A 23,730-nucleotide genomic window follows, 5' to 3' on the forward strand; every position below is an offset into this window, starting at 1 on the left:
AATGCCTTTTGTAGAGCACAGTCATCTTGAAAGGTGCAAGGAGATTACAGTCCTTTTCTTTATGCCTGGATCAAAATGGGACATATTATTTTTTTTTTAATATATTAACTGAGAAACAAAAGTGTATCTCATTGTAGAATGTAGATATACTCTAATGCCTTCTAGGCTACTTCGTAATCATTCTGAAGAGGTGACAAACCCAATAACACCTTGCCAGTTCATCAGAGTACATAGTGGTAGGACTGAAGTTTCAATTCAAAAAATTTATCTGAGAAACTTAACTTATTCTTGCTCATCATGGAAAGTAGAACTTATCAATGTGCATTGCAAATTGAAGGAAACTCAGAACCTTATACTGACTCTAACTCCCTGAATTTTTTTCTTTAAGGTGGTGAATGACCTTGTGTTCAGTGGTTCTAGTGATCAGTCAGTCCACGCCCACAACATTCATGTAAGTTGTGTTGCATAAAGAAATCTTTAATAGAATGGTGGTTAAAGCTCGAAGGACTCTTCAGACCTCTTGCAATTTAAATTGAGCCCTTTTTCTAGTGAAAGACTTAATAATAATCCCTGTGCGTAGTAAGCTTTTGGATAACACTGAGCACCACAGAAATTCTGACCTCATCATAGTTCTTAGTGGGAGACAAATTCAAAGTTTATATAAGGTTTAGTTTGAATGCCTCATTTGAACATGAGATAAATTGAGCATCTGAGGCTTCAAGAGAGTGGATATGATAGGTAGTTTAAAATAGCACAAATGAAAACAGCCAAGAGACTCTCTTCAGGTCATAGAGGCCACTTTTGAAGCTTAGTTCCCTGGTCTGTAAGCCTGGGGGTGATCCAGCCTCAGGGACTTGTTGTCCAGATCCTGTGAAATGATAAAAGTGAAAATACTTAGAAAGCTATAAAATACATACACACGGAGCTGTAGCCCCTTCTTTCTATGACACTAGGTTCTCTATCAAAATACAGTGCATATATTTTGTATATATAACAATGCTTGTCGGAGTACTTCCTCTGTTAAAATTTGCACAGCTACAGGTAGTCTCAGAATTACGACTTTTACAGAATCATAAATATCAAAAGTCAGAAGGAATCTTTCAGATCAATCTAGTGCCTTCTCCCTCTGTTCTGATGCAGACTGGTGAGCTTGTGCGGATCTATAAAGGTCACAATCATGCAGTGACTGTGGTGAATATCCTAGGAAAAGTGATGGTGACGGCTTGCCTGGATAAATTTGTTCGTGTCTATGAATTACAGGTAGAATTTAGATCCAGTGTTTTGCTTGAATGATTTGGGGAGATTGTCTATTTGGAAATGGTCTTGGTTTTTCTTAAATAGAAAGACTGGAGTGGAATCCAGGAATCTGCATTCTGCATTAAGTGTTCTAGATAATTCTGAAGCAGCTGGTGCTTGGACAGCACTTTCAGAAACACTGCTCTGAGATACCTGGTCAGGCTCACAGATGTCAAATTGTAAATGATTTCTGGAAGTTCCTATAGTGGCTCAGGCAGTTAATGAACCCGACTAGTATCCATGAGGACATGGGTTTGACCCCTGGCCTTGCTTAGTGGGTTAAGGATCTGGTGTTGCTGTGAGCTGTGGTGTTAGGTCACAGACACCGCTCAGATCCAGCTTTGTTGTGGCTGTGGTGTAGGCTCTGCAGCTAGAACTCTGATTGGACCCCTAGCCTGGGAACTTCCGTATGCTGCCTGTATGGCCCTTAAAAAAAGAAATAAAAAGTTAATGATTTCTGGAGAGCAGCTGTAGTCTCCAACACCTGTCTAGTTCTCCTGTGTACAATTTCAAGTTTGAGATTTTGACATGAAACAGACATTGGTTTTATTTCTTCCAGTTCCCAGCTCTTCCCTGAGAGAGGAGGATTTATTAGAAAGGTTGCTGCTAAATTATGTTTCTGTTAATATGCTACTGGTGCTTCAGCCTGGTACCTCAGATGTAATTTTAAACCTGTCAAAGGCCTTCAAGCACTATGCTTATTAACTACAAAGTATACATAACCTTAATTCTCTCTTTTTTTTCCCCTCCACCTCAGTCCCATGATCGATTGCAAGTTTATGGAGGACACAAAGACATGATTATGTGTATGACCATCCATAAAAGTATGGTGAGTATAATATTCTGTGTCACATGTTTGCCTTTGAATCTTTGAATGTGTTTGCTAAAAATTTTACAAACTGTTAAGTGTTTATTCTTGTCACTTGTCACAAAAATGACACCCGTTTTTGATATACCTCATTATTGAATGTCTTTCTCTCCATATTTTATTTTATAATGATTTTTATTTTTTCCATTATAGCTGGTTTACAGTGTTCTGTCAATTTTCTACTATAAAGAAAGGTGACCCAGCTACACATACATGTATACATCCTTTTTTCTCATGTTATCATGCTCCATCATAAGTGACTAGATATAGTTCCCATTGCTATACAGCAGGGTTATCTCTTGGTATTTTAATACTGAGAAGTAACCTAGTAAGGCTGTTGAGTATTTCATTTTTTATTAAGATCTAAGACAATTGCAGTAAAAATATAATACCATTAAATAGAAGGTAAATTTAAGATATTTTAAAGAAATGGAGTAATGCATTTTTCAGAGCAGTACATTATGATCTGAGCAGTACACTGGAATTGAATCAGGAGATTTGGGCAGTGTGGCATAATTTTAGCAGACCTAAAAGTAGAAGCTAACTCATTCACCCTGCTAATCCTTGGTTTATTTTATTTTTAAATTTTGAAGTTGAACCGAAGTGGATGTTTTTCAGACTTTAAGCACGTGAACCTTTTGTTCCATTGAAATATGGATGCCCAATATGTAATGCCCATTAGAAGCCAGAGCTTCACCAGTTAAAGTATAAGCCCATGCCCCTAAGCCCCACTGCTGCTCTCAGCTGCAGTCCCCAGAGTGATACTCTAAGGAGCACAGTTTCAAATGCCAGACTGAAGAGCTAGAAGATACCTCCCTATTGTGGTACTCTGGGGCTGCTTTGGGTTTAGGTTTATTTTTTCATGTTGTGGCAGCTACTGACTGGTAGCTTTGACTATTATTTTGAGGATTTTTGTGTGTGTGTGTTGTTTTGTGTTCTGTAGCTTTGGTCTGATGTGATAAACCTTTTTCTCTAGATTTATACTGGCTGTTATGACGGCAGTATTCAGGCCGTGAGGCTGAATCTGATGCAGAATTACCGCTGCTGGGTAAGAAGTGAAACTGTTCTTGCCACTAGACTTAGATATTGCTCAACCTTAGGCCATCTTATAGATCTCCATTATCATCAGTTTATCCTTTTTGTATTGAGTGTCTGCTTTTGCCTTCCATGTAGGACAAATAAGCTTATTTTTTTATTTTTATTTTTTAAAAATTAAAAATTTTTTTTTGCTTTTTAGTGCCACACCTATGGCAAATGGAGGTTCCCAGGCTAGGGGTTGAATTGGAGCTACAGCTGCGGGCCTACACCACAGCCACAGCAACACTATATCTGAACCACATCTGCAACCTACACCACAGCTCACAGCAATGCTGGATCCTTAACCCACTGAGTGAGGCCAGGGATCGAACCTGCGTCCTCATGTATACTAGTCAGATTTGTTTCCACTGAGCCACAACAGGAACTCCAGCTCTTTGCTTTTTTTATTTATTTTTTGTCTTTTTGCTATTTCTTTGGCCGCTCCCTCGGCATATGGAGGTTCCCAGACTAGGGGTCTAATCGGAGCTGTGGCCACCAGCCTACGCCAGAGCCACAGCAACGCAGGATCCGAGCCTCGTCTGCAATCTACATCACAGCTCACGGCAACGCCGGATTGTTAACCCACTGAGCAAGGCCAGGGATCGAACCTGCAACCTCATGGTTCCTAGTCGGATTCGTTAACCACTGCACCATGACGGGAACTCCGCTTTGCTTTTTTTAAATAAATGGACTAAGAAACTCATTTTATGATGGAAAGATAAGGATAAGTATGTTTTTGTTTTTTTTTTTTTTTTTGTCTTTTTAGGGCTGCACCTGTGGCATATGGAGAATCTCAGGCTAGGGGTCAAATCAGAGCTGTAGCTGCTAGCCTACACCAGAGCCACAGCAACGCCAGATTCAAGCCGAGTCTGTGACCTACACCATAGCTCATGGCAACACCAGATCCTTAACCCACTGAGTGAGGCCAGGGATCAAACCCAAAACCTCATGGTTACTACTGGTCGGGTTCGTTAACCACTGCGCCATGATGGGAACTCCAAGGATAAGTATGGTTTAAATTGAATTATGTGGAACTTGGCTATCAGTAATAGTTTCCTTATCTCATGGTGTAATGGCTTGCCTTAGTGCTTTACCTTCTCAAAATGCTGAAGTGTCAAAAGACTTCCCAGTCTCTTCAAGGTTTCTCATTATATTTATAATTAATTTGGTTGCCTCTGACTTTGTTGAATTTTCTAGCCAAGAATAAAGAATAGATGTTGTTGGAGTTCCCTGGTGGTCTAGTGGTTAAGGCCTGGCACTTCTGCAGCCTCAGTTCAGTCCTGGTCTGGGACCTGAGATTCCACATCAAGCCACTTTGGGGGGGAAAAAAAAAAAGGATTAGGGGCTTATGAGATACATATGAGGGCTGTTTTCATTGCATGTTTCCTGTGCTCTTTATAACATACCCTTTCATTCTTTTTCTTTCCAGTGGCATGGTTGTGCTCTGATATTTGGTGTTATAGACCATTTAAAACAACACTTGCTGACTGACCATACAAATCCAAACTTTCAGACTCTGAAATGTCGCTGGAAGAACTGTGATGCTTTTTTTACTGCTAGGAAAGGATCCAAACAGGTACATCATTGGCTTTGGGGTCAGTCTGGGATCATATGACTGCCCAGAGCAGAGTTCAATAAATCTTTTTTGCCTTATTAGAAACAGGATTGTAGTGAACAGAGAGATACAAGGCTCTCGCTCCCTCCCTCCCTCCCTCCCTTTTTTCTTGGTCTCTTAAGGGCCGCACTTGCAGCATATGGAAGTTCCGGGCCAGGGGCCTAATTAGAGCTGCAGCTGCCAGCCTACACCACAGCTACAGCAACTTGGGATCCAAGCTGCATCTGTGACCTACGCCACAGCTCATGGCAATGCCAGATCTTTCACCCACTGAACGAGGCCAGGGATCAAACCTGCATCTTCATGGATACCACTCGGGTTAGTTACCACAGTGCCACCATGGGAACTCCTCAGTAGTTTTTGAAAAGAGCCTAAAAAGAATGTTTTCACATGTTTCCAATCCTGTAACTGAACCCAGAGGTTTGTTACACTGCTCTTGTGTTAAGACAAGAACTCATCTTTAAGGGCATAGTTCCATGTGAATTAGGAAAGTGCTAGGTCCTCACTGCCTTGCATATATGGATCATAGCATGTACCCATGAAGCTGTCCTTGGCTTTGGCTTTCTCTTGTCCTGCTACCTTTCTCTCTCTCATGGGCCCTTTTCCCTTTATTCCTAGGATGCTGCAGGACACATTGAACGGCATGCTGAGGATGACAGCAAAATTGATTCATGAAGTTTTTTGCCTCCCATGTTGGGAAGTCTTTAGTTGAAGTAATTTCACATTGGCCCCTTACATAGGCCAGTGTCTTCCCTTCCTCAGTGAAAGAGGGGAAGAGAAAGTGGTTACTAGCCAGGCTTACCACCTAGCATAAGTCTGGGCAGCTCTATGGGATGATAGGTTATACTTTTAAGTTCTTGCTGGAGGTTTGTCAGATTTAAACAGGTTTTTAAGGAACCATACTCCTCTGGGACAGTGTGGCATATAATAATTGATGCTACTAGTGTTCTCCAGATGTTTATTAAAGAAACACATCTTAATTGGTTACCCAATTTGACCCTAATCATAACGTATATTTTGTTGATTTCAGTTTGTGATTTTTAGTTTGTGTTCTTATGATGGTTTAAACCTATAGTCAGATTTTTTAAAGTATAAATGTGCTCAAATGCTAGATTTTTAGGATCAATTTTGGTTTGTCCTTTATTACAGTCAGTTAATTGTAACAACTGGGTTTTTAAATTGGAAGCAAATAGATTCCTTTCCTAACAATTATGTGCAGTGCGTTTCAGTATTCTTTTACTTTGCAGATGGGCAGTGCTGGCTTTAAATGCTAAAGGGACACACAGTAGATTTTTAACAGCTGGAGTAACTGCTCTGCTGATTATATTTTAGGAACTCAGACAACAAATCACATAATGACAAGTCCTTACCTACGGTACTTCCTATTAAACCTCTGCAAGTTTTGCTAGAGTGCTCCGTTCAGTGCAGTACACCAGCCTCGTGTCTACTTGGAAGTCTCACTGTTAGATGTGGACACTCACAGCAGGCATTGGCAGGCTGTTCAAACTGGAGGTATAGCCTTTATCTCTCTTTCCAGTTTCTGACTCTCCCGGCAGGCTGTGGGTTTGGAAGCTTTTAGTTTGCTTTATTGCTGACCCCTCTCTCCCCTACTCTCTGACTGTGCCTAGATTGATGGCAGCTGTCAGATACTTCCTCTGGGCTCACAGGGTGCTTTCTACCCACCCATAGTACCCAGTGGGAGAGTCAGAATAAAGCATCTGAATACATTTTTAAGGCCTCAAGCAGGCGTCTTAAAGACCAGTGTCTTGACTTCACCTTCCCGCCAGCCGGAAAGGAAGGGGAGTGGAGTCGGGTGAAGGGAAAGACCCTGCCTGTCCATTGAGAGCAGCCAGATGAACAAAGCTTTCGTGAGGTGGCTTTGTTTTGGGATTTTCTCTGGACTCTTGAGAAGCCATTGAGGTGGTGCTTTCCAGCCTTTTGTTTCTAGATTCAAAACTGAAAGATTCTACAGAGAAAGAGAAGAAAAGGGAAAAGAGCCCAGCTTCATCGCATACCAAGCTTCAAACATGACCTCTACTCTTTCCTGGGATTACAGAGCATCAGGTTTCTCTCCACCTCTGTTAGCACACATACTTCCACTCACGTGTCTTCACTAGGCAAGGCGACTTCACCTTGTAGACAGGTTTCAGGGGTGTGCAAATCCCCTGGAATTGTGTGCAAGACTAAGAGGTGTTCTTTTTTTCCAGGAAAGGCTTCAGTGTTTCTTACTGGATCCAAAAAAAAAAAAAAAAAAAATGTTAAAAGTGAATCTAGGAGCTACATCTAGATAAGGAGTGGCCCTACAGGGTGTCTACTTCTGTTTTTTCTGAATAGGAGATCCCGTGTGTTGACTACATTCTTGAGACTTGCGTGATGTGATGCTTGAGAGAGGACAGAAAAGATCCGGTTGCATAAAGTTTATTTGTGCTATTTCTTTCTGAGAGCAAGCAGCTTTTCCCATCTCTCACACTGTTTCCTGTTCAGGTGACCAGAGAAGCTAAGGTGTTCTGTGGGTTTGGGAATGGTGATTCCTGGGAAAGTAGATTTGGATTTATTCTTCAACTTCTGTCCTTTGGGCTATAGAGAACCTGCATTTCCATGTTGGCTGGGCAGTGTGCTGAGAAGGGCTTGCGTGCTCTGTTGCATAGGTCCCCTTCTGTCCTGCCTAAGGACATATCTGAGAAGATGAGCGCGATGGAGCCTTTGTACAGCAGGAATCGGGTATGTGAGGTGTTAGGCAGTCATGGGGAACCCTTGAAGGTATGAACAGACTGTTAGTAAAAACTGATTTGAGCCTAATTTTGATAGTATCGTGCACAGTCTATCTGCCTTTGTGTGTGCAGTTATGGAGGCTCCTTGTACGTGTACACACCGGTGTTGGCTCTGGTATTTAGTACTTAACTAAAGAAGGAACTGTTACATGACCTGACAAAGTGCAAGTCATAAGGAATTGGAGGCCATTTTTAGAATGTTATTTTTAATTACTTGTATCTACTTCTAGCAGCCAAAGCCAAGATAACCATAGCATAAATCCCTTTGTGTGCATATGCTCGTGGTTTTTTGTTATTTTTTTTTTGTGGCCACACCTGAGGCATATGGAGGATCCCAGGTTAGGGGTCAAATTGGAGCTGCAGCTGCTGGCCTAAGCCACAGCCGCATCATTGTGGGATCTGAGTTGTGTCTGTGACCTACAACACAGCTCATGGCAACGCCAGATCCTTAATCCACTGAGCGAGGCCAGGGATGGATCCTGCAACCTCATGGTTACTAGTTGGATTCCTTCCTGCTGGGCCATAATGGAACTCCATATGCTTGTGTTTTAATAGCAGTTTGTTCTGATGAACTATCAGTCACTTCAAGTTTTATCCTGAAGTTTTTAATCAGGCTCAAAATGTTGGCATACTACTCTACTTGGTATCAAGCAAGCAGTTAAACACAATGCAAACAAAGAAGTATCTTGACTTGCCGTTACTTGAATTGGAGAGAATATTATTGTTACTACACTTCTGCTTTAACGGGGAGTTTTTTCCCCCCACTTCAGAAGAGTTAGCAGTTGAGTATTTAGCTCCTGACATACCTATAATTTATAGGCAGCATTATTGCTGTTTCAATGATTGTTTGCCTAACAAAGGGTTTTTTTTTTTCTTTTTGGTAGACTATACAGTGGACAACTTAGTGACTAGGTATGTGGATGATTTGGTGGGAGTAGGTGTACAACACTTAGCAGAGTGGTCTGGTATATTTTATGGAAGAGAATTCACTGGAGGGGAAATCATAGTATATTGTGAAGTGGGATTTAAACAGCACATACCCTCTGGTCTGCTCAAATAACTGCAATTTTTATACTTAGAAATTTTGACTTTTAAATTGTGTTCCTCTTGCCTAAAGGAGAGCCCCTAAAACTGTTAAGAAGGCCATGTCTGCCAAATTGTTAAAATAGTGATTTTTAACCCTGCCCCAATCATCAGGATCCTCAGGATTTCAGAGAAGCTGTGTAATGGTTAGGCATAGAAGCAGTGGTAGAGGTGATTTGGGTTATACTGAGTTCCAGATCCAAGTGGGTGGGAAATCCTGATGTCAACCAAACCTCCTACTCATCAGACAGTAACCTCTTAGCTCATGTCCACCCCCCAAGATGTGGCCCTGTGGGGTCACATGGTGACTAACATTTCCTAGATTTCCTCTAAATTCAAAGAGTAGCCCACCTGAATTGGGAGAGGAGGGAGTCAAGGAGGAAAGGCTGTTAAAGATCTTTCTCCTGCGTAAGAGAAATATATGCCCTAGAGCTGTTCCAGCACCCTTGGTGTCTGATAAGGGTTTTTTTTTTTTTTTTTTTTTTGTTCATTTGTTTTTTCTTTTTTAATTCTTAACTGAATTTGGGTTAGAATAATAAAATTAGATGATACTTGACTGCAAAAATGTTTATAAGCAAATAGCTTAGCCTTCTTACATTTTGGTATAAAGCTGTGAACTTCCTAACTTTGTAAAGCAAGCTATGAAGCAAATATAAGAGGAAAATAAAGTACTTTTACTAATTGTTTATTTTTGTTACCTTATCTGCATATTTATAGCCAAACCCTTCTTCACCGTGTTGGTCTAGAGAACAAGGAAACTGGGTGGAAAATGCAAGGTGACTATAGATAAAACCATAGACCATGGTCCACATAAGCTTGGCAAACAGCTACATTTAAGGATTTTTTCAAGGTCATATTAGTGGAGGAACGAGGATTAAAAACTTTATCTCTGTTCCGTTATACTCAGGTAACTGGCCTCTCTAGTTACAGGTGATCCATTTTGTCTTGATGTTCTAGACACCAACAGCTATTCCTTTTCCTTTCCTCATGTATCTTGGAAAGTATTCGAGTACTTCCTGTGCTCAAGAGGTAGCAAAAGGCATGATTAAAGTGGGGTTCAGGATTTATTTGTGTATGTGTGTATTTTCCATTGGTGTATTCTGAAACTAGGGCTCTTACCTGATGGGTAAGATTGGAGCTGCTCAGCCCTGCTATGGCTGGTGTCCAAATATGAGAAAACAAAACACAGACAAACCACCCATACGTGTGCCTTTATTTAGATCACCTTTTTTTTAGAATACAGCCAAACTTATGAGTCAGGTAACCCACTGTGTCCAGCCCTCTGCCCCGAGCTAGTTTACTGCAGAGCAGGCTCATCCTGAAACAATCAGGCAGAAGAACCAAGTGCTTACTGGGTTACTGTCCCAGGGGTGGGAGACCGCAGAAGTGATAGAGGGGTCCAGCACCAGGAAGTGCTGAGTGCCATTGGCAAATGCTTCTGCGAACAGCCTAGGGCAAGCTTAGGGGAGCATTGGCTTTGGAGCTGAGGCCACTCCGAGCAAAGTTCTCACCAGGTTCTGGCTCACTGAGGCAGACAGAGACCCTTGTGTCCAGGTGGTGGAGGGACAGTTGTTCTCCCTCCTTCCATTCCTTAACTAAAGGGCCAGGCTGGGCATGACAAGATGAGAGATGCCCTGAGACTGACAGGGCAGTGAGTAGAGGAAGAACAAGACCGATGAGGCGCCTGAAGGTCTGCTGGGGGTGCAGCTGCCGTGTCCTTGGAGGTAAGGGCTCTAGCTCTGTTGGGTGACACTGAAATCCTGAGCGATTCTGCCTGGCCCTGGATGAGGCCAGCTTGGCTGGTTCAGGCATACATGGTGAGCTGCAGCCACTGAAAGAGGAAGTCCCAGGCTCAGAAGGCAAGGAATGAGAGTCCAGCCCTAGGGGTCTAACAGGATGGAGGGAAGGGACAGCCCCAGTTTGGCAACACGGGACAATTCTCTGAGAAGCAGCAGATTACTGCATCCTTCCCCGGATCTTTCCTAGAAGGTAAATGGTTTCCTGCATAAAGTCATTTTAGGAACTGAGGCCTCATTGGAGCCTTCCCCTGGTACATGTTCCCTACAAGCCACACCCTGCTGACCTGAGCTTCCTTTGTGTTCTTTTCCCACTCCATCCCTCCTCCACTGTTGGGAAGTGAGCAGCACACAGGGGTCCAGTCTTCATGGACTCCTCCACCTCAAATTTTAAGGTGCAGGGGGAGTGTACTGCCTCTATTAGGCCTTACCTCTAGAACATTGAGTTTGATGATACCATCTCCATCCTTGTCAAAGGCATTAAAAGCTCCTGTGTGGAAGAACACAGGCCAGAGGCCAGTTACAGGCCCACTCCCACTCCACCCACTCTACGTTGTCCTAAGAGGACCAGGGGCTGAGTGCTGTCCTCCAGCACAGCAGTCAGCCAGGCAGGGTATCACCAGTAACCCTCCCTTCGCCATCCCAGAGCAGACTGGAAGGTGATCAGGCAGAGATGCCCGCTGCCACAGCTGCCGCTGCAGGAGGGGCACAGGAGAGCAGAAGGGTAGCTGTCCACTTACTGAACATGCCCTCCAGCCTGACGAAGCAGCAGATAAAACTGTCAAAGTCGATGTTCATGTACTTGTCTGCGTACCGCATGGTGATGATGTCATAGAGCTGGTTGTTGAGGTGGAAGCCTGTGGGTGAGACACAGGGAGGAGGAAGTAGGCTTGGAGTCCTCAGGCCTACTTGCTCTCTTCCCTGTCCCCTGGTCACTCTGTGGGGCCTGGGAGAGGAAAACGAGAAGCTTTTCTCGGTCCTCTCTCTAGTGGGGCCCCAGTCCCCCTCCCATTCCTGCTCCCACCAGCTCGCACTCTGGCCACCTCCCTCTTCCCCGCACCTGCGTCATTGACTGCATTTCGCATCTCATAGCTGTTGATGGTGCCGGATTGGTCGGTGTCATAATGCTTGAAAATTTTCTGGCAATAGAAATTTGAGAACAGAGATCACACCCTGAATCTCTGCGTCGGTCCCTTCCCCACTCCCATCTTCGTTCTCTCATCCCACCTGCCAGGATTTAATCTTCTTCCAGAGGTGGTGGAACTCTTGCAGGTTCAGTCTTCCAGAGCCGTCTGTCTGGAGGAAGGAGGTCAGGGCTACAGGGCACATAGCAAAATCCTCATGTCTTGGGAGAGGGCTTTCTCGGGGGCTCTGCCAGGAAGGTAGCCCCATAGGAGGGCTTTGCCCAGGATTTCCCACTGACCACCCCATCCTGGTATTTTAACAACCCCCCCACCCCCACCGGGCCTCCCTAGGCTGTAACCCAGGGAGTTCTCCTAAGGACAACTTTTGTTGTGCAGAGTCCTAAGCAGAACCCCAGGCCTGAGGTAAGAGCAGGGGCCAGTGTTCTTACCAACCCTGCCTCTTCCAATGGCCCCGTTCAGACCAGCAGCTAGGACATTCTGACTTAGGGTCTCCTTAAATCTTTCCTCAGACACGAATTTGAACCCCTCAGCTTGGCTGGGCATCCCCATTATTGTTGCTCTAGCCCCCAGAGGCTGCACAGGGGCTGATGAGAGGGCTGGGGAGGGAATGGTGGGAAGGATACATCCATGAGAGCAATCATGCTACGGCAGGACTCCAATGTGAACCCTTCAGTCTTCAGGTCCTTATCTGGGGGGCGTGGAGAAGAGCAAGGAGCCACATTAAGATAATGACACATACTGCCCTGCTGCTGCCCCCCCCCTCCGCCACAGCCCCAGAGTGTGAACCACTCACGTTTGTTCACCACTCTGTTAAGGACATTCTTGAGCTCATCTGCACAGATCTCCATGTCCTGAGGAGGAAGGGAAAAGAGAGGGTTTGAGAATATAGCAGCTGATGGAGCACAGGCTTTGCAGAACATGCCTGCGCTCTGGGGTTTGTCCCTGTCAAGGCTCTTCTGTCATGGGGAAGTGGGGGTTCTTCTGAGGAAGACACTGCACCCTCAGCTGTCTCAACTGCAGTGGGCAGCTCAGAGCCACCCAGTGGAGGTGTTGGTCTAAAGCTCAAGGACTTGATTTGTGGACTTGATTTCTGTTTCCACCAAAAGCCAGAATGAGCTCTGCTGACCAGTAGTGAGATAACTGGCAAATCAAGCTGTTAATCAAGGAAAGGAGTGTCTAGGAGAGTTAGGGCTGGAGGTACTCACATCGCCTGCTATCTGCCTGAAAATGTTCCGGAATTGCTGCTGTTCCTCACTTTCCTGGTCAGTGTTGCTGGGCTCTGGCTATGGAAGGACAAAGGAAAACTGGTTGGCGAAGGGGGGACCATGGAGATTAGACAGACCCAAGAGGAAAGTTCCTTCTGGGCCAAAGGAATCAGAATGCCTAAAACAGCCTTAGGCGGCAGCAGGAGCTGAGGACAGGGCACATGCTCTTCTTTCTTAGCTGAACCAGATGATCTGGAGTGAGACTCATCCAGGCCCCAATGACCTTTCACTCCATACCTCCCCAGCTCAGACGTCCCAGCCAGAGGAGGTACATTAGCTGTGCAAACATGTTGATAGCCCCCTTGGTCCTCTCCCCCGATTAGCTATCCCCACCAGCTGGTACCTTCTCCACTGTTCTGAGCCTGACCATCCCAACCAAACCAGCCCCAGCAGGACAAAGGGGGCCAGACCATTCTGACACCTCCAGCCGCCTCTGTCCTCAAGACCACATCGTCAGAGGACCCCCACTCTGTTGCATGGGCACTACAGGATAATGTCCCTGGATCTATCTGTGGACTTTCACCTCTTAGCCTCACCTCCATTAAGCTTTATATGACCCCTTCTCTCCACTCCAGTCTAACACCCTCCCCTGGGCTCTAGAGGACTTCATTTCTGGTGTCAGCCTCCTTTCCTGGTATTATTCTTCATCCTCCCTTTGTTAGTGAAACTAGGAAATAGTTGTTCGGTCTCAGTACTCTCAAGCTGCTTCTGTTGCTGGCTTTGCATCCCACTTCCTTCATTGTCCTGGGTGGACAGGCTCCAGCAGAGGCTCAGCCTGTCCTTCCCAGGCCTAGGACCCACTTGGTATGGCAGCCAACCCCAAGACATTCACCCAAGCAGCATCCCAGAGCGTTAGGGGAACTTGGTAAGAGAGGTCAGTAGGACAAACCCAGACCCCTAGATGTTAAAGGAACACCCCACCCCCTGCAGCCCCTCCAACCCCCATGCACCCCCAGAACATAGACCTCAGTTGTGTGCTGGCTACCCCATTCATGCACATGCTCAGAAACCTTTGGGGATTTCTCTTGTTTATCAGGGCTTGTTTTGTCTTGGCCCTCCTCTGATTCCTGGTCCACACCCAACTCCTTGTTGCTGTTTGCTCTGTCTGAAACGAAGATGATGGGCTGGAGAGAGAAGGGAATTGGGGAGGGGCAGGAAGGAAGCAAGGATTACAGGCTGAGCGAGACATGGGCAGCCTCGCTCCTGGAGCAGCTTCATCCAGTGAAGAGGGAAAGAGCAGAGTTGGGAGCTCTTGAACCTTGGTTCAAGCTCTATCTCTGCCATTAAGAAATTGTGTGGGGGAAAAATGCTCAGTCTCTCTGGACCTCAGTTCCCTATCTCCTCATGGTAGAGTTATGAGGATTTCACAAGGTAGTTAGTGTGGAAAATGCACAGAATGTTAAAAAAAAAAAAAAAAGGCAGCATGATGTAGTACATTGATCTTCGGGTATTATATAGACTTTTTTCTTTTTTTTGAATGGAAATCCTTCAAATAAAACTTCCCCAGAAGCCATTAAAAACAGAGCTTCTGTGCTTGATGAAGAGAGCAGGGCTCTTTTCTCTTAGCACCCCACATCACCATTGCAGCTTCTTAGGCACCTCTAAGGAACCTGTCAGACTCTGCAGAAGACAGATTGGAAAAAGGACCCTGATTAGTGGCACGGTCAATGTGAGGTCAGAACACTGGCTTGGAGTCCCAGCTCTGCTTCTCACCTAAGAGAAATAGCCTCTGGCCTCAGTTGACTCATCCGTTAATGGGGGTGATAAAACCTGCTTTGCCCTCCTCATAGGGCTCTTGTGGGGATCACACGAGATATGAATGTAAAGTTGTGCTGCAAAAACATTTAAGATACTACCCAAATATCAAGGGTATTTGCCAACATGCTCATGCAAGTGAGGAGGATACAACAGGGTGGAGAGCAGCTGCCATGCTGTACCAGTACTGGCTGGTGCTTACATCCCACAGGGATAGCCAGAGGAGGAAGGCTAGGAGACCATAGGGAAGTTATGGGGTGAATGGAGCAAGGACCGAGTTGATTACAACCATAATCTTGAGGGAAAGAGTGACCGTGGTCTCAGATGAAAGCTTTGCTACAAGGTCCCTGGGAGGCTCTTAGCACACATTGTCACCTTGAGCAATAGCATCCTTACAGCAAAGGGGTCTTAACCAGGGCACCCAGGAGGCGCTATTCCTTAAGACCCAGAAGTGGAAGCTGCGCAGGTAGCTCTCCTTATTGCTCCCCCTCGAAACAGTCAAGTTGAGCAGCTCTCCTGGGGCTGTGAGGTGAAGCTCTCTTCCCCTTTGCCATCTGGATGTGTGAGCAAGTCCAGTCCATCAGGGCACTTGACTTAGAGGGGCTTAGTTCAGAGAGAGAGAGGTCACTGTCTAGGAGGGGCTTTGCAATAGGCTTCACCTGGAACAAGAGCTCTGGCAGTGACAGCCCCTCTGGGTGTCCTCTCCCACCCCTTTCCCAGAAGGCTAAGAAAGAAGGAATGGGGAGCAGGCAGGGGGAAATAGAGGAGGGAGAAGGAGCTGTCCAGCTACAAAGCAAACAACTGGCATCACAAGACCCCGACTCTCCCTGGAAAACCTCACACAGCTCTCTCAATGTACCCTGAGGAACAGAACACCTTGCCATTCCCAAGAATCAAGTCTTGCTTAGCTTAGCCAAACCCACTTCTGAGAAAGAAGAGGGGCTCCTTTTGGTTTTTGCAGGACCCCTACTTCAGGCCCATTTTCACTGGTTGGCCAATAGTATAGCTTGGTGATTCAGAGCCCAGACTGTGGAGCCAGACCACCAAGTGCCACTTACTGGCTATGTGGTCTTGGCCAAGTCAGTCAGTCTACCTGTGCCTTTTCTTCCTCTGAAAATGGAAATAATATAATACAGGCACAGCTCGTTTCATTGTGCTTCACTTTATTGTGCTTGGCAGATGCTGCATTTTTTACAAATTGAAAGTCTCTGGCACCCCATGTTGAGCAAGTCTATGGCGCCATTTTCTCAATAGGATTTGTTCACTTTGTGTCTCTGTGTCACACTTTGGTAATTCTTGCAATATTTCAAACTTTTTCATTATTACCATATTTGTTACGGTGGTCTGCGGTCAAGGATCTTTGATGTTACTACTATGACCTGCTGAAGGCTCAGAGAATGGTTAGCATTTTTTAGCCATAAAGGTATGTATTTTTTTTTTTTTTTTTTTAGTTTTAGTGGTACTGAACACATTTATTATTTATCGCTAGTAATAGCCAACAGTATAGGGCAAATATATCTTTTATATGCACTGGGGATCCAAGAAAATTCCTGTGGCTCGCTTTGTATTTCAATGTTCGCTTTATTGTGATGGTGTGGAACTGAACTTGCAATATATCCGAGGTCTACCTGTACCAATCGTATAGGGTAGTTGTGAGGATTGAGTTAATTCATGGAAAGCACCTAGAAGAGTGTCTGGTGCATAGCTTCCACCTGGCAAGTGTTCGCTGTCATGGCCGCACACCCATAGCTGTAACAGGAGCTCAGGGAAGGAGGCGGAGGGCTGGGGAGGAGGCAAGTCCAGTGCACGCATGCGCACGCACACACATTCCATTCTCTGCCCACTCACCCTGTTACACCCACCTTGGTTTTTTTCTTTCTCTGCACAAGGAAAGGAAATGGTAAATGCAGATTAAGTGAAAGGCAATTTCCATAAAACCCAGCGGCTTTTGGCTTTCCTGTGACCTGGTCCTCAGTGTGAAGTGAGGTCCCAGGATTCAGAAAATCTGGGTCATGTGGAGCCAAAGGGAGCTGGAGGGTGAATTCTCCAGGCCAGAGATAGGCAGCTGCTACGGCTTTGTTTTCATAGTTCACTCCTTCATTGGACATGGCCAAGGAAGGGGATCTTCTGTGACCCCCTGTGACAGCAATCCAGGGAGTCAAGAGCAGCAGCTCTCCACACCTTCCAGATTGCCACAGTCACCGCCACACCAGTCTTCCCTCCGACAGTGAAGCCAAGTGTCAATTGAGAACTACAGGCAAGTAGATGAGTGTAGGGACGCCCAAAACCCCCACACCTGCCAGCTCTTCTCAGTTAGGTGACATGCCAGCTCCCATAAGCCTTTGAGTTTGCAACTCCTGATGAATACCCTGATCACCGACGTCCAAATGATAAGAATAGCACTACATGCACTTAATACTAAAACCAAGGTCTGTGATAATTCAGAAGGGACTGGGAAATCTTCCACTGGCACAGGGCCAGGATGAAAACCGTGAGTGTCACCACGCAGCAGACAATTCAGTGGGGCGTTTGCTGTCCTCTTACTGGCCTAGGACACACCCACAGAGCACAAGGGACAATGTATTAGCCAGAGCCCATCCAAGGCAGTCATAAGACTCTCACACAAGAAGACCGCAACACACACCAGATGTCTGCTTCTAACGCTGGGCCTCCCACCCCTGGGGACAAGCCTCAGCATGGGGTAGGGGAGAGGGCCTGAGCCTGGGCACTGAGAATCTGGATGTGAGTTCCAGCCTTTCCCCTTATGAGCTCTGTGAACTCAGGGGAGCTGTTCAACCCTGCTGAGCCTCTGCTTCTTTACTTGAAAGCCAGGGGTAACAACCTGGTTACATCTCAGAAACCTTGCAAGGATGGAGTGAGATGGCACATGTGAGCAGTACGTGGTCAGATGTAAAACGAGCAGTAACCACCATGAGGGCCTGTGATGTGCCAGACCCTTCATGTACACGATCTCCTTGATTCCAACCTCACAGAAGCCTTGCAAGGCTTACATGTTATCATCCCTATTGTACTGAGTAGGAAACTTGAGTCAGAGAGGTTGTGCCAAGTTGGCAGGTGGGGGACCCAGGTTTTGATGCTGACTCCAGACCCTGTGTAGTGCTGCTTTTCTTCTGTGTGGGGTTCCGGCTCATAATCCAGTATTAGCTGCTGCTCTTGTCGTCCCTTCCTGTGGCTTTGATCCCTCTCTCTAACAGTTCAAACCCCTCTTCCTTCTAGGATTTTCTTGTCCTTCTAGCCCCTGGGCTGACTAAATGGCCCCAGGACATAAGTGCCTTGTGACGTCAGGCCATGCCAAACAGAAGTTGCAGTAACACGGAGTAACTGCAGACTCAGACTCAATAACTCAGACTCCTGTGCCTCCGTCCCATACCCACTTTTCCCTCCACCAAAAGCCTGTGCCTTGGGCCTTTTCCCATGTAAGAACCAAACCACTCACCACTGGTCGATCCACAGAGATGGTATTTTCAACTTCCCTGTGAGGAACACAAACGTGAGAGGGTCTCAGTGTCACCAGGAGTAAGTGGGAAGCACAGAGGGGGTTTGCTCAGGTCACCTGGCTACTTGGAGCCAAGTCGGGACCAAAATCAAGAGAACCCCAGGAATTGACATCCCACACTGTGGCTACCATCCCCTGCAGCCAAGTGCAGACCCAGGGGCTCTTGCTGGCTTTGTCCAGATTTCCTCAGAGGCAGGACCCAGCCACCTACACACGGACCTTGTGTTTCTTTTAGAGACAGAGGTCCAAGTGGCATAGCCTATGCTGTGGTGACCAAGAGGGCAGGATGTGGCCTTGCTGACTTCCCCTGGCCACTCTACCTACAAGTTCAGTCACCCCTAATTGCTCCTCTCCCTCTCCCCACTTTATGTTTTCTCCTTATCATTTATCTAAATTGAAGATCCTCCTGTACATTGCTGTCGTGTGCTAGAATGTCAAGCTCCATGAGGGCAGGTGTTTCTTTCTGTTTAATTCACTGCTCTATCCTCAGTGTCTAGAAGACGAGAGCCTGGAACATAGTAGGTGCTCAGTAACTATCTGTGGGATGGATGGATGGATGTGGAGGAGACCTGTCCTGCTGCCTCGTGCCTCCAGTCTCTGGAATGGGCCATGTGGGCTCTTAGGAACAGGCGGGGAAAGCCAGGCTGGGACTCACTCAGAGAGGTTCCTCTTTTCGGAGAAGACCCGGAGGATGAATTCCCCCTCCTGGTGGGGCTCATAGGTGGAGGGCACAATGACGTACTCGCTGGGGGGCAGGCGGAAGCGCTCGGACACCTCCCGCATGTTAATGTAGGTTCTGCTCCTAGCCTTGGAGGCATTGTACAGGAAGAAGTCCTTCTGCAAGTGCTGCTTGTTTCCATGCATCTGAGGGAGAGAAGAGCCCAAGGGACCTGAGCCCCTCAGGAGGGACACCCTGTCCTGCTCACAGCCCTCCTCTGGGGAGTCCTTCTTTGTTACAGCCTGGTCAACCCTCTCACAGTCAGGATCTACCAGCTTCTGATTCCCAAGGTCTCAAATAGCTCAACAGCCCTGGAATTCCCTACCCCATACCCTCTTCCTTTTCTGGTTGTGATCAGAAGTGAAGGTCGAATTTAGCATCCTGTGCTCAGGGCCACTTAACCAGAACTGCCGCTGGTCAGCTCCAGATCACCTCTGGGTTGAGATAGGACCCCAGCGAGGCAGTGGAGCTGTGGCTTAGGTCTGAGGGAGGCAATCCCTCTAACCCAAAGAGGGCAGTCACCCTCAGGACGTGTGTGTGTGTGACTCAGTGTGTGAGTGTGTGACTCCCTCTCTGGCGGGAGGGGAGAAAGGGCAGGTGGTGGGGGTGGTAGTCAGGAGGCCATGTCACACCCTGAGGATCTGCTCTGGAGTTGAGTGACTGGGGCAAGGCCCTCTTCTACCACAGTCCTGCCCACAAACCCCTCAGGAGCTTCCCGATGTGTCACAGACACAGGACCCCAGGTGGCACTGCACACACAGCTGGCTGCTCCGCTTCTATACCTCTTTGGGGACCTTGGGGAGAAAGAGAAGGAGAAGATGCTCAGGTTCTGTGGATTTCAGATCTGAAGGGGGACAAAAAGCTTGCCAGAAGTGAATGCTAGCAACTGCTGAGTGAATGCAGGCATCTGGCTCCTTCTGTACCTACCTGACAACCCTGGCCCTGCTTCACGTTCCCTAGATGGTTTTTGTTTTTTTTGTTTTTTGGTTTTTTTTTGGTCTTTTTGCCATTTCTTGGGCCACTCCTGTGGCATATGGAGGTTCCCAGGCTAGGGGTCTAATCGGAGCTGCAGCCACCGGCCTACGCCAGAGCCACAGCAACGCGGGGTCCGAGCAGCATCTGCAACCTACACCACAGCTCACAGCAATGCCGGATCGTTAACCCACTGAGCAAGGGCAGGGATCGAACCCACAACCTCATGGTTCCTAGTTGGATTCGTTAACCACTGCGCCATGACGGGAACTCCCCTAGATGAGTTTTTTTTTTAATTCTTACAAACTTCTAAGAGGTTCTGACACAAGGGGGCCTGATAAAGGGAGTTTGGGGATTTGGGGGAGAGGTCACTGAGTATTGGGGAAGCCCCATGAAAGCCTCCTCCCTGAAAAGGTAGCCTGAAGCCAGTTAGGGACTGCATACCTCGTAGATGGCGAAGCCGATGGTGAAGAGGTTGGCCCCCAGCTTCCGGTCCTTCCGCCGGTTCTTCTGCATCAGTGCTACCAGGAAGCTGCAGATCACCTCGGAGTCGTCAGGGTCATCATCCTCCTCCAGGAGCTTCAGACGGTACTGTGGGTTGGTCCAGAAAGTGTCTGTGCCCCCCAAAGGAATGGTATGTTCAGGTCTGCCTCTTGAAGGGGGCAGCCCAGGAGATGAGATGGAGGGAACCTCTTTATCTCTATCCCCCCAGCATATAGGTGCTCAGGTATGTATGGAAAATATGATCCCAGCATTTGTCTAGTTATTTGGTGTGTTGGGGGTGGTAGCCTTTATAGCTTTATACAGATGGAGCTGTGCTGATGGGCTGTGTGGCTTCCTCTTCTGCACTTTCATTCTCATTCTTTGCAGATGGCTACACTTCCCTCACCTGCCCCTTCAGCGTTGTTGGTCCCTGGGGTTTGTTCCTGGGCCTCTTCTCTCACCCTGTCCACTTTCTAACTTTTCCCGACACTCTGATGATGCCTGAGCTGTAGATCCCAGCCTCAATCTGTCTCTCCCTTTGTCCTTTCTTTTTTTCTCCCCTCTCTCCCTCCCTCCATTCCTTCCTTCCTCTCTCCCTCCTCTCTTCTTTTCACCCTTTCTTCTTTCCCTCCACAAATATGTATTGAATCACTGTCATAGAGCCAAGTACCATTCTTATCTATGCAGCCAGTCCACTATCACACATCTTCCCTTGGATATTCTGCAGGGGCTTCAGAAATCCCATTTCCCATATCCCATGCTCCCTCCCTGCAAAGACATAGCCAACCCCGCCAAAAACATACAACACACTGATTTTTCTTTCTTAGGTGTCTCATGTTGCATCATAGGCAGCATCCACTCAGGTTCTCAAACTGGGAAACCCAGTGTCATTCTACCTTCTTCCTTCTCCACATCACCCAACATCCTCTCCCCTTAACCTGTCCCATCCTCCCATCTCTGCTGCTCCCAACTTGGCCTAGGCTTTCATCCTCCCTGGCTTGAACTCTTGCCATAGATGCTAGTAGTCCTCCAGTCCCATCTCAGCATCATGAACACGGTCCTGTTCTGACACAATAACCTGCCTAAAAGTTGTTACCAGCCCCTTCATATAAAACTTCTCCTAAGGTTTCCTTCTCAGTCAAATAGGGATGGCTTATTTCATAAGGTAATGTCTGTCTGGGACTTAGTAGAGACTCGGCAAATGCTGGTTAATATTATTCTGCCTGGAACTTGTTCTGCTTGGACCCTTCCCTCATTCAGAGCATCTCCCACCTGGGAAGTTGCGACAGCCTCCGGCAGAGCAGCCCCTCACCCAGCGGCCCTCGTTCACAGACACTGTCCAAGTCTGAAGCTTGTCGGACTCCAGGGCATCAGCTGTGAGGTTGCAGATCTCCAGCTTTGTGAAATGGTAGATGAAATCATCATAAGACATCCTGAGAAGTTGGAAGGAAAGAGAGACCCATATGGGAAGCTGGGAAAGGTAAGACTCCAAGGCTAACACAGCACAATGAAATAATCCAGAGAAACTTGGTCATGGACCTAGAGAGAGCCCTGTCCTTCCTTTTTAGGGTCATTTCTGATGTATCTCTTGAAATAAAGACTCAAACTCGTGTGTCCTTGATGGGATTGCTTGGCAGCAGTTTAGTTCTCTGAAATGTTTCTTGTGTGCTCCTCCACTGGGTCCTAGGCATTGTGCCAGGCACAGGGAAAAGAGACACAGATGGGAAAGGACAGACAATTAAGCAAGCAATTTTAAACGTGATGAGTATCACAAAGAAATTCATCTCAGTCCTAGGGAAGACAAGGGGATCCTGAAGAAAAGTTGAATCTGACTCGAAGGCTAAGCAGAAATGATCTGAGTGAGGGTAAGGGTGGCACTGGATGAGCACAGTAAGTAGAGCTTCCTGGGCTTAGAAAGTGGCACCATGAAGGCCGGGAGCAAGTGGCTGAAGCAGTGTGCATGGCAGAGGGTGGGGCCACATCGTGCTGGCCTGGTCCTGGGCACAGTCATCACCATGACTCTCGGGCTCCTCCCAAAACCTCAATCTTCCGGGGCCACTGGCTGGAGATGAACAGAGCCCAGATGTCCCAAGGGCTGCAACCTGATGGCCTCTGGGGTTTGAGGTTTAGGGTTTCAGCCCCTACCCAATCGCCTACCCCTCAGGGTCTTCCTGGGTCTTGGACTCACCAGAACTCTCCATCCTCAGTGACCTGGTGCTGCAGACGGGCCTTCTCATCTTTGTCCACAAAGCTCCAGTCCTTCCAACTAGAGGGACAATGGAGGCGTTATAGAAGGAAGAAGAAAGGGAAGGCCTGGTATAGGTTAGGGCAGGAGGTATCAGAGAAACAGGAAGAAGGTTAGAGAATAACTCATCTCAGCTAGTGTGACCCATTAAAATGCAAATCTGATCTGATACCCTCAGTGTAAGATCCAGTCATTGATTCCTACCACCCTCAGGTTTAAGATCAAGCTCCTTAAATGGTTTATAAGGGCTTGACTCTTCTCTAGCTGGTTCTTTTTTTTTTTTTTTTTCCTTTTTTTGCCACCCAATGGCATACAGTGTTCCTGGGCCAGGGAGCAGATCCAAGCCACAGTTGCAACCAACACTGCAGCTATGGCAATGTTGGATCCTTAACCCACTGTGCCAGCCCAGGGATCAAACCTGTATTCCAGTATTCTCAAGGCACCACTGATCCTGTTGTGCTATAGCGGGGACTCTTCTAGCTGATACTTTTTTTTTTTTTTTTTCTTTTTAGGGCCGTACCCGTGGCATATGAAAGTTTCCAGGCTAGGGATCCAATCGGAGCTACAATTGCCAGCCTACACCACAGCCACAGCAACATCAGATCTGAGCCGTGTCTGCAACCTACACCACAGCCCATGGCAATGCCAGATTCTTAATCCACTGAAGGAGGCCAGGGATCGAACCTGAAACCTCATGGTTCCTAGTCGGTTTTGATTCTGCTGAGCCACGACGGGAACTCCGAGCTGATTCTTTAACCATTCGTAAACACTTTAAAAGTTATACTCTGGGCTCTAGAAGTAGATAAACTGGGGTTTCAATGTAATAATATTAGTTGTAACTTTGGGCAAGTCGCTTCACCTTTGCTCTGCTTCTGTCTTAGCTGCAAAAGGGGAATGATTATATCACCTATGCACAGGGCTGTGATGAGCAAGAAATAAAATCACTCATGAAAAACTTTTAGAACAGTCCTCGTCATCTACAAAGTGACTGTCTGAGTAACGGAGAGAAAGCCCAAACATGTCAACTTCTCCTTCCACCCTGCCACCCCACAAAACTCTCCTGTTTTGTGTTTTTAAAGGTTGGGCAGCTTTATACATTCTTTCTCCCGAAGGAGGAGGACATA

The 23,730-nt window shown here is 46.8% G+C and overlaps 2 protein-coding genes across 13 annotated transcripts in view; one reads left to right on the forward strand and one right to left on the reverse strand.

The window, feature by feature from the left end:
* The window catches only part of ZNF106 (zinc finger protein 106), a 63,370-nt gene extending 56,250 nt beyond the window's left edge, over positions 1 to 7,120 (forward strand). For 2 of the 3 annotated variants that reach the window (XM_021097187.1, XM_021097198.1), the window contains 6 exons: positions 389 to 451; positions 1,141 to 1,260; positions 2,054 to 2,125; positions 3,141 to 3,212; positions 4,671 to 4,817; positions 5,475 to 7,120. In XM_021097187.1, coding sequence (XP_020952846.1) covers positions 389 to 451; positions 1,141 to 1,260; positions 2,054 to 2,125; positions 3,141 to 3,212; positions 4,671 to 4,817; positions 5,475 to 5,531 — 531 coding nt within the window. In that variant the 3' untranslated portion in view covers positions 5,532 to 7,120. The remainder of the gene's footprint in view (positions 1 to 388; positions 452 to 1,140; positions 1,261 to 2,053; positions 2,126 to 3,140; positions 3,213 to 4,670; positions 4,818 to 5,474) is intronic. The other variant, XM_005659708.3, reaches the window with a different exon arrangement.
* Positions 9,903 to 23,730, reverse strand: part of CAPN3 (calpain 3) — a 53,392-nt gene continuing 39,564 nt past the window's right edge. For 2 of the 10 annotated variants that reach the window (XM_013993113.2, XM_013993115.2), the window contains 16 exons: positions 22,550 to 22,627; positions 21,634 to 21,794; positions 20,323 to 20,492; positions 19,689 to 19,700; positions 18,844 to 19,052; positions 18,129 to 18,165; positions 16,534 to 16,551; positions 13,882 to 14,040; positions 12,857 to 12,934; positions 12,445 to 12,502; positions 12,275 to 12,339; positions 11,734 to 11,802; positions 11,567 to 11,645; positions 11,247 to 11,363; positions 10,938 to 10,996; positions 9,903 to 10,541 (listed from right to left, as the gene is read on the reverse strand). In XM_013993113.2, coding sequence (XP_013848567.1) covers positions 10,515 to 10,541; positions 10,938 to 10,996; positions 11,247 to 11,363; positions 11,567 to 11,645; positions 11,734 to 11,802; positions 12,275 to 12,339; positions 12,445 to 12,502; positions 12,857 to 12,934; positions 13,882 to 14,040; positions 16,534 to 16,551; positions 18,129 to 18,165; positions 18,844 to 19,052; positions 19,689 to 19,700; positions 20,323 to 20,492; positions 21,634 to 21,794; positions 22,550 to 22,627 — 1,396 coding nt within the window. In that variant the 3' untranslated portion in view covers positions 9,903 to 10,514. Of the gene's footprint in view, positions 10,542 to 10,937; positions 10,997 to 11,246; positions 11,364 to 11,566; positions 11,646 to 11,733; positions 11,803 to 12,274; positions 12,340 to 12,444; positions 12,503 to 12,856; positions 12,935 to 13,881; positions 14,041 to 16,533; positions 16,552 to 18,128; positions 18,166 to 18,843; positions 19,053 to 19,688; positions 19,701 to 20,322; positions 20,493 to 21,633; positions 21,795 to 22,549; positions 22,675 to 23,730 lie in introns of all 10 variants that reach the window. The other 8 variants (XM_005659706.3, XM_013993116.2, XM_021082912.1 and 5 more) reach the window with 7 other exon arrangements.

This window comes from Sus scrofa, chromosome 1, assembly GCF_000003025.6.
Source record: "Sus scrofa isolate TJ Tabasco breed Duroc chromosome 1, Sscrofa11.1, whole genome shotgun sequence".
Classification (NCBI taxonomy): domain Eukaryota; kingdom Metazoa; phylum Chordata; class Mammalia; order Artiodactyla; family Suidae; genus Sus; species Sus scrofa.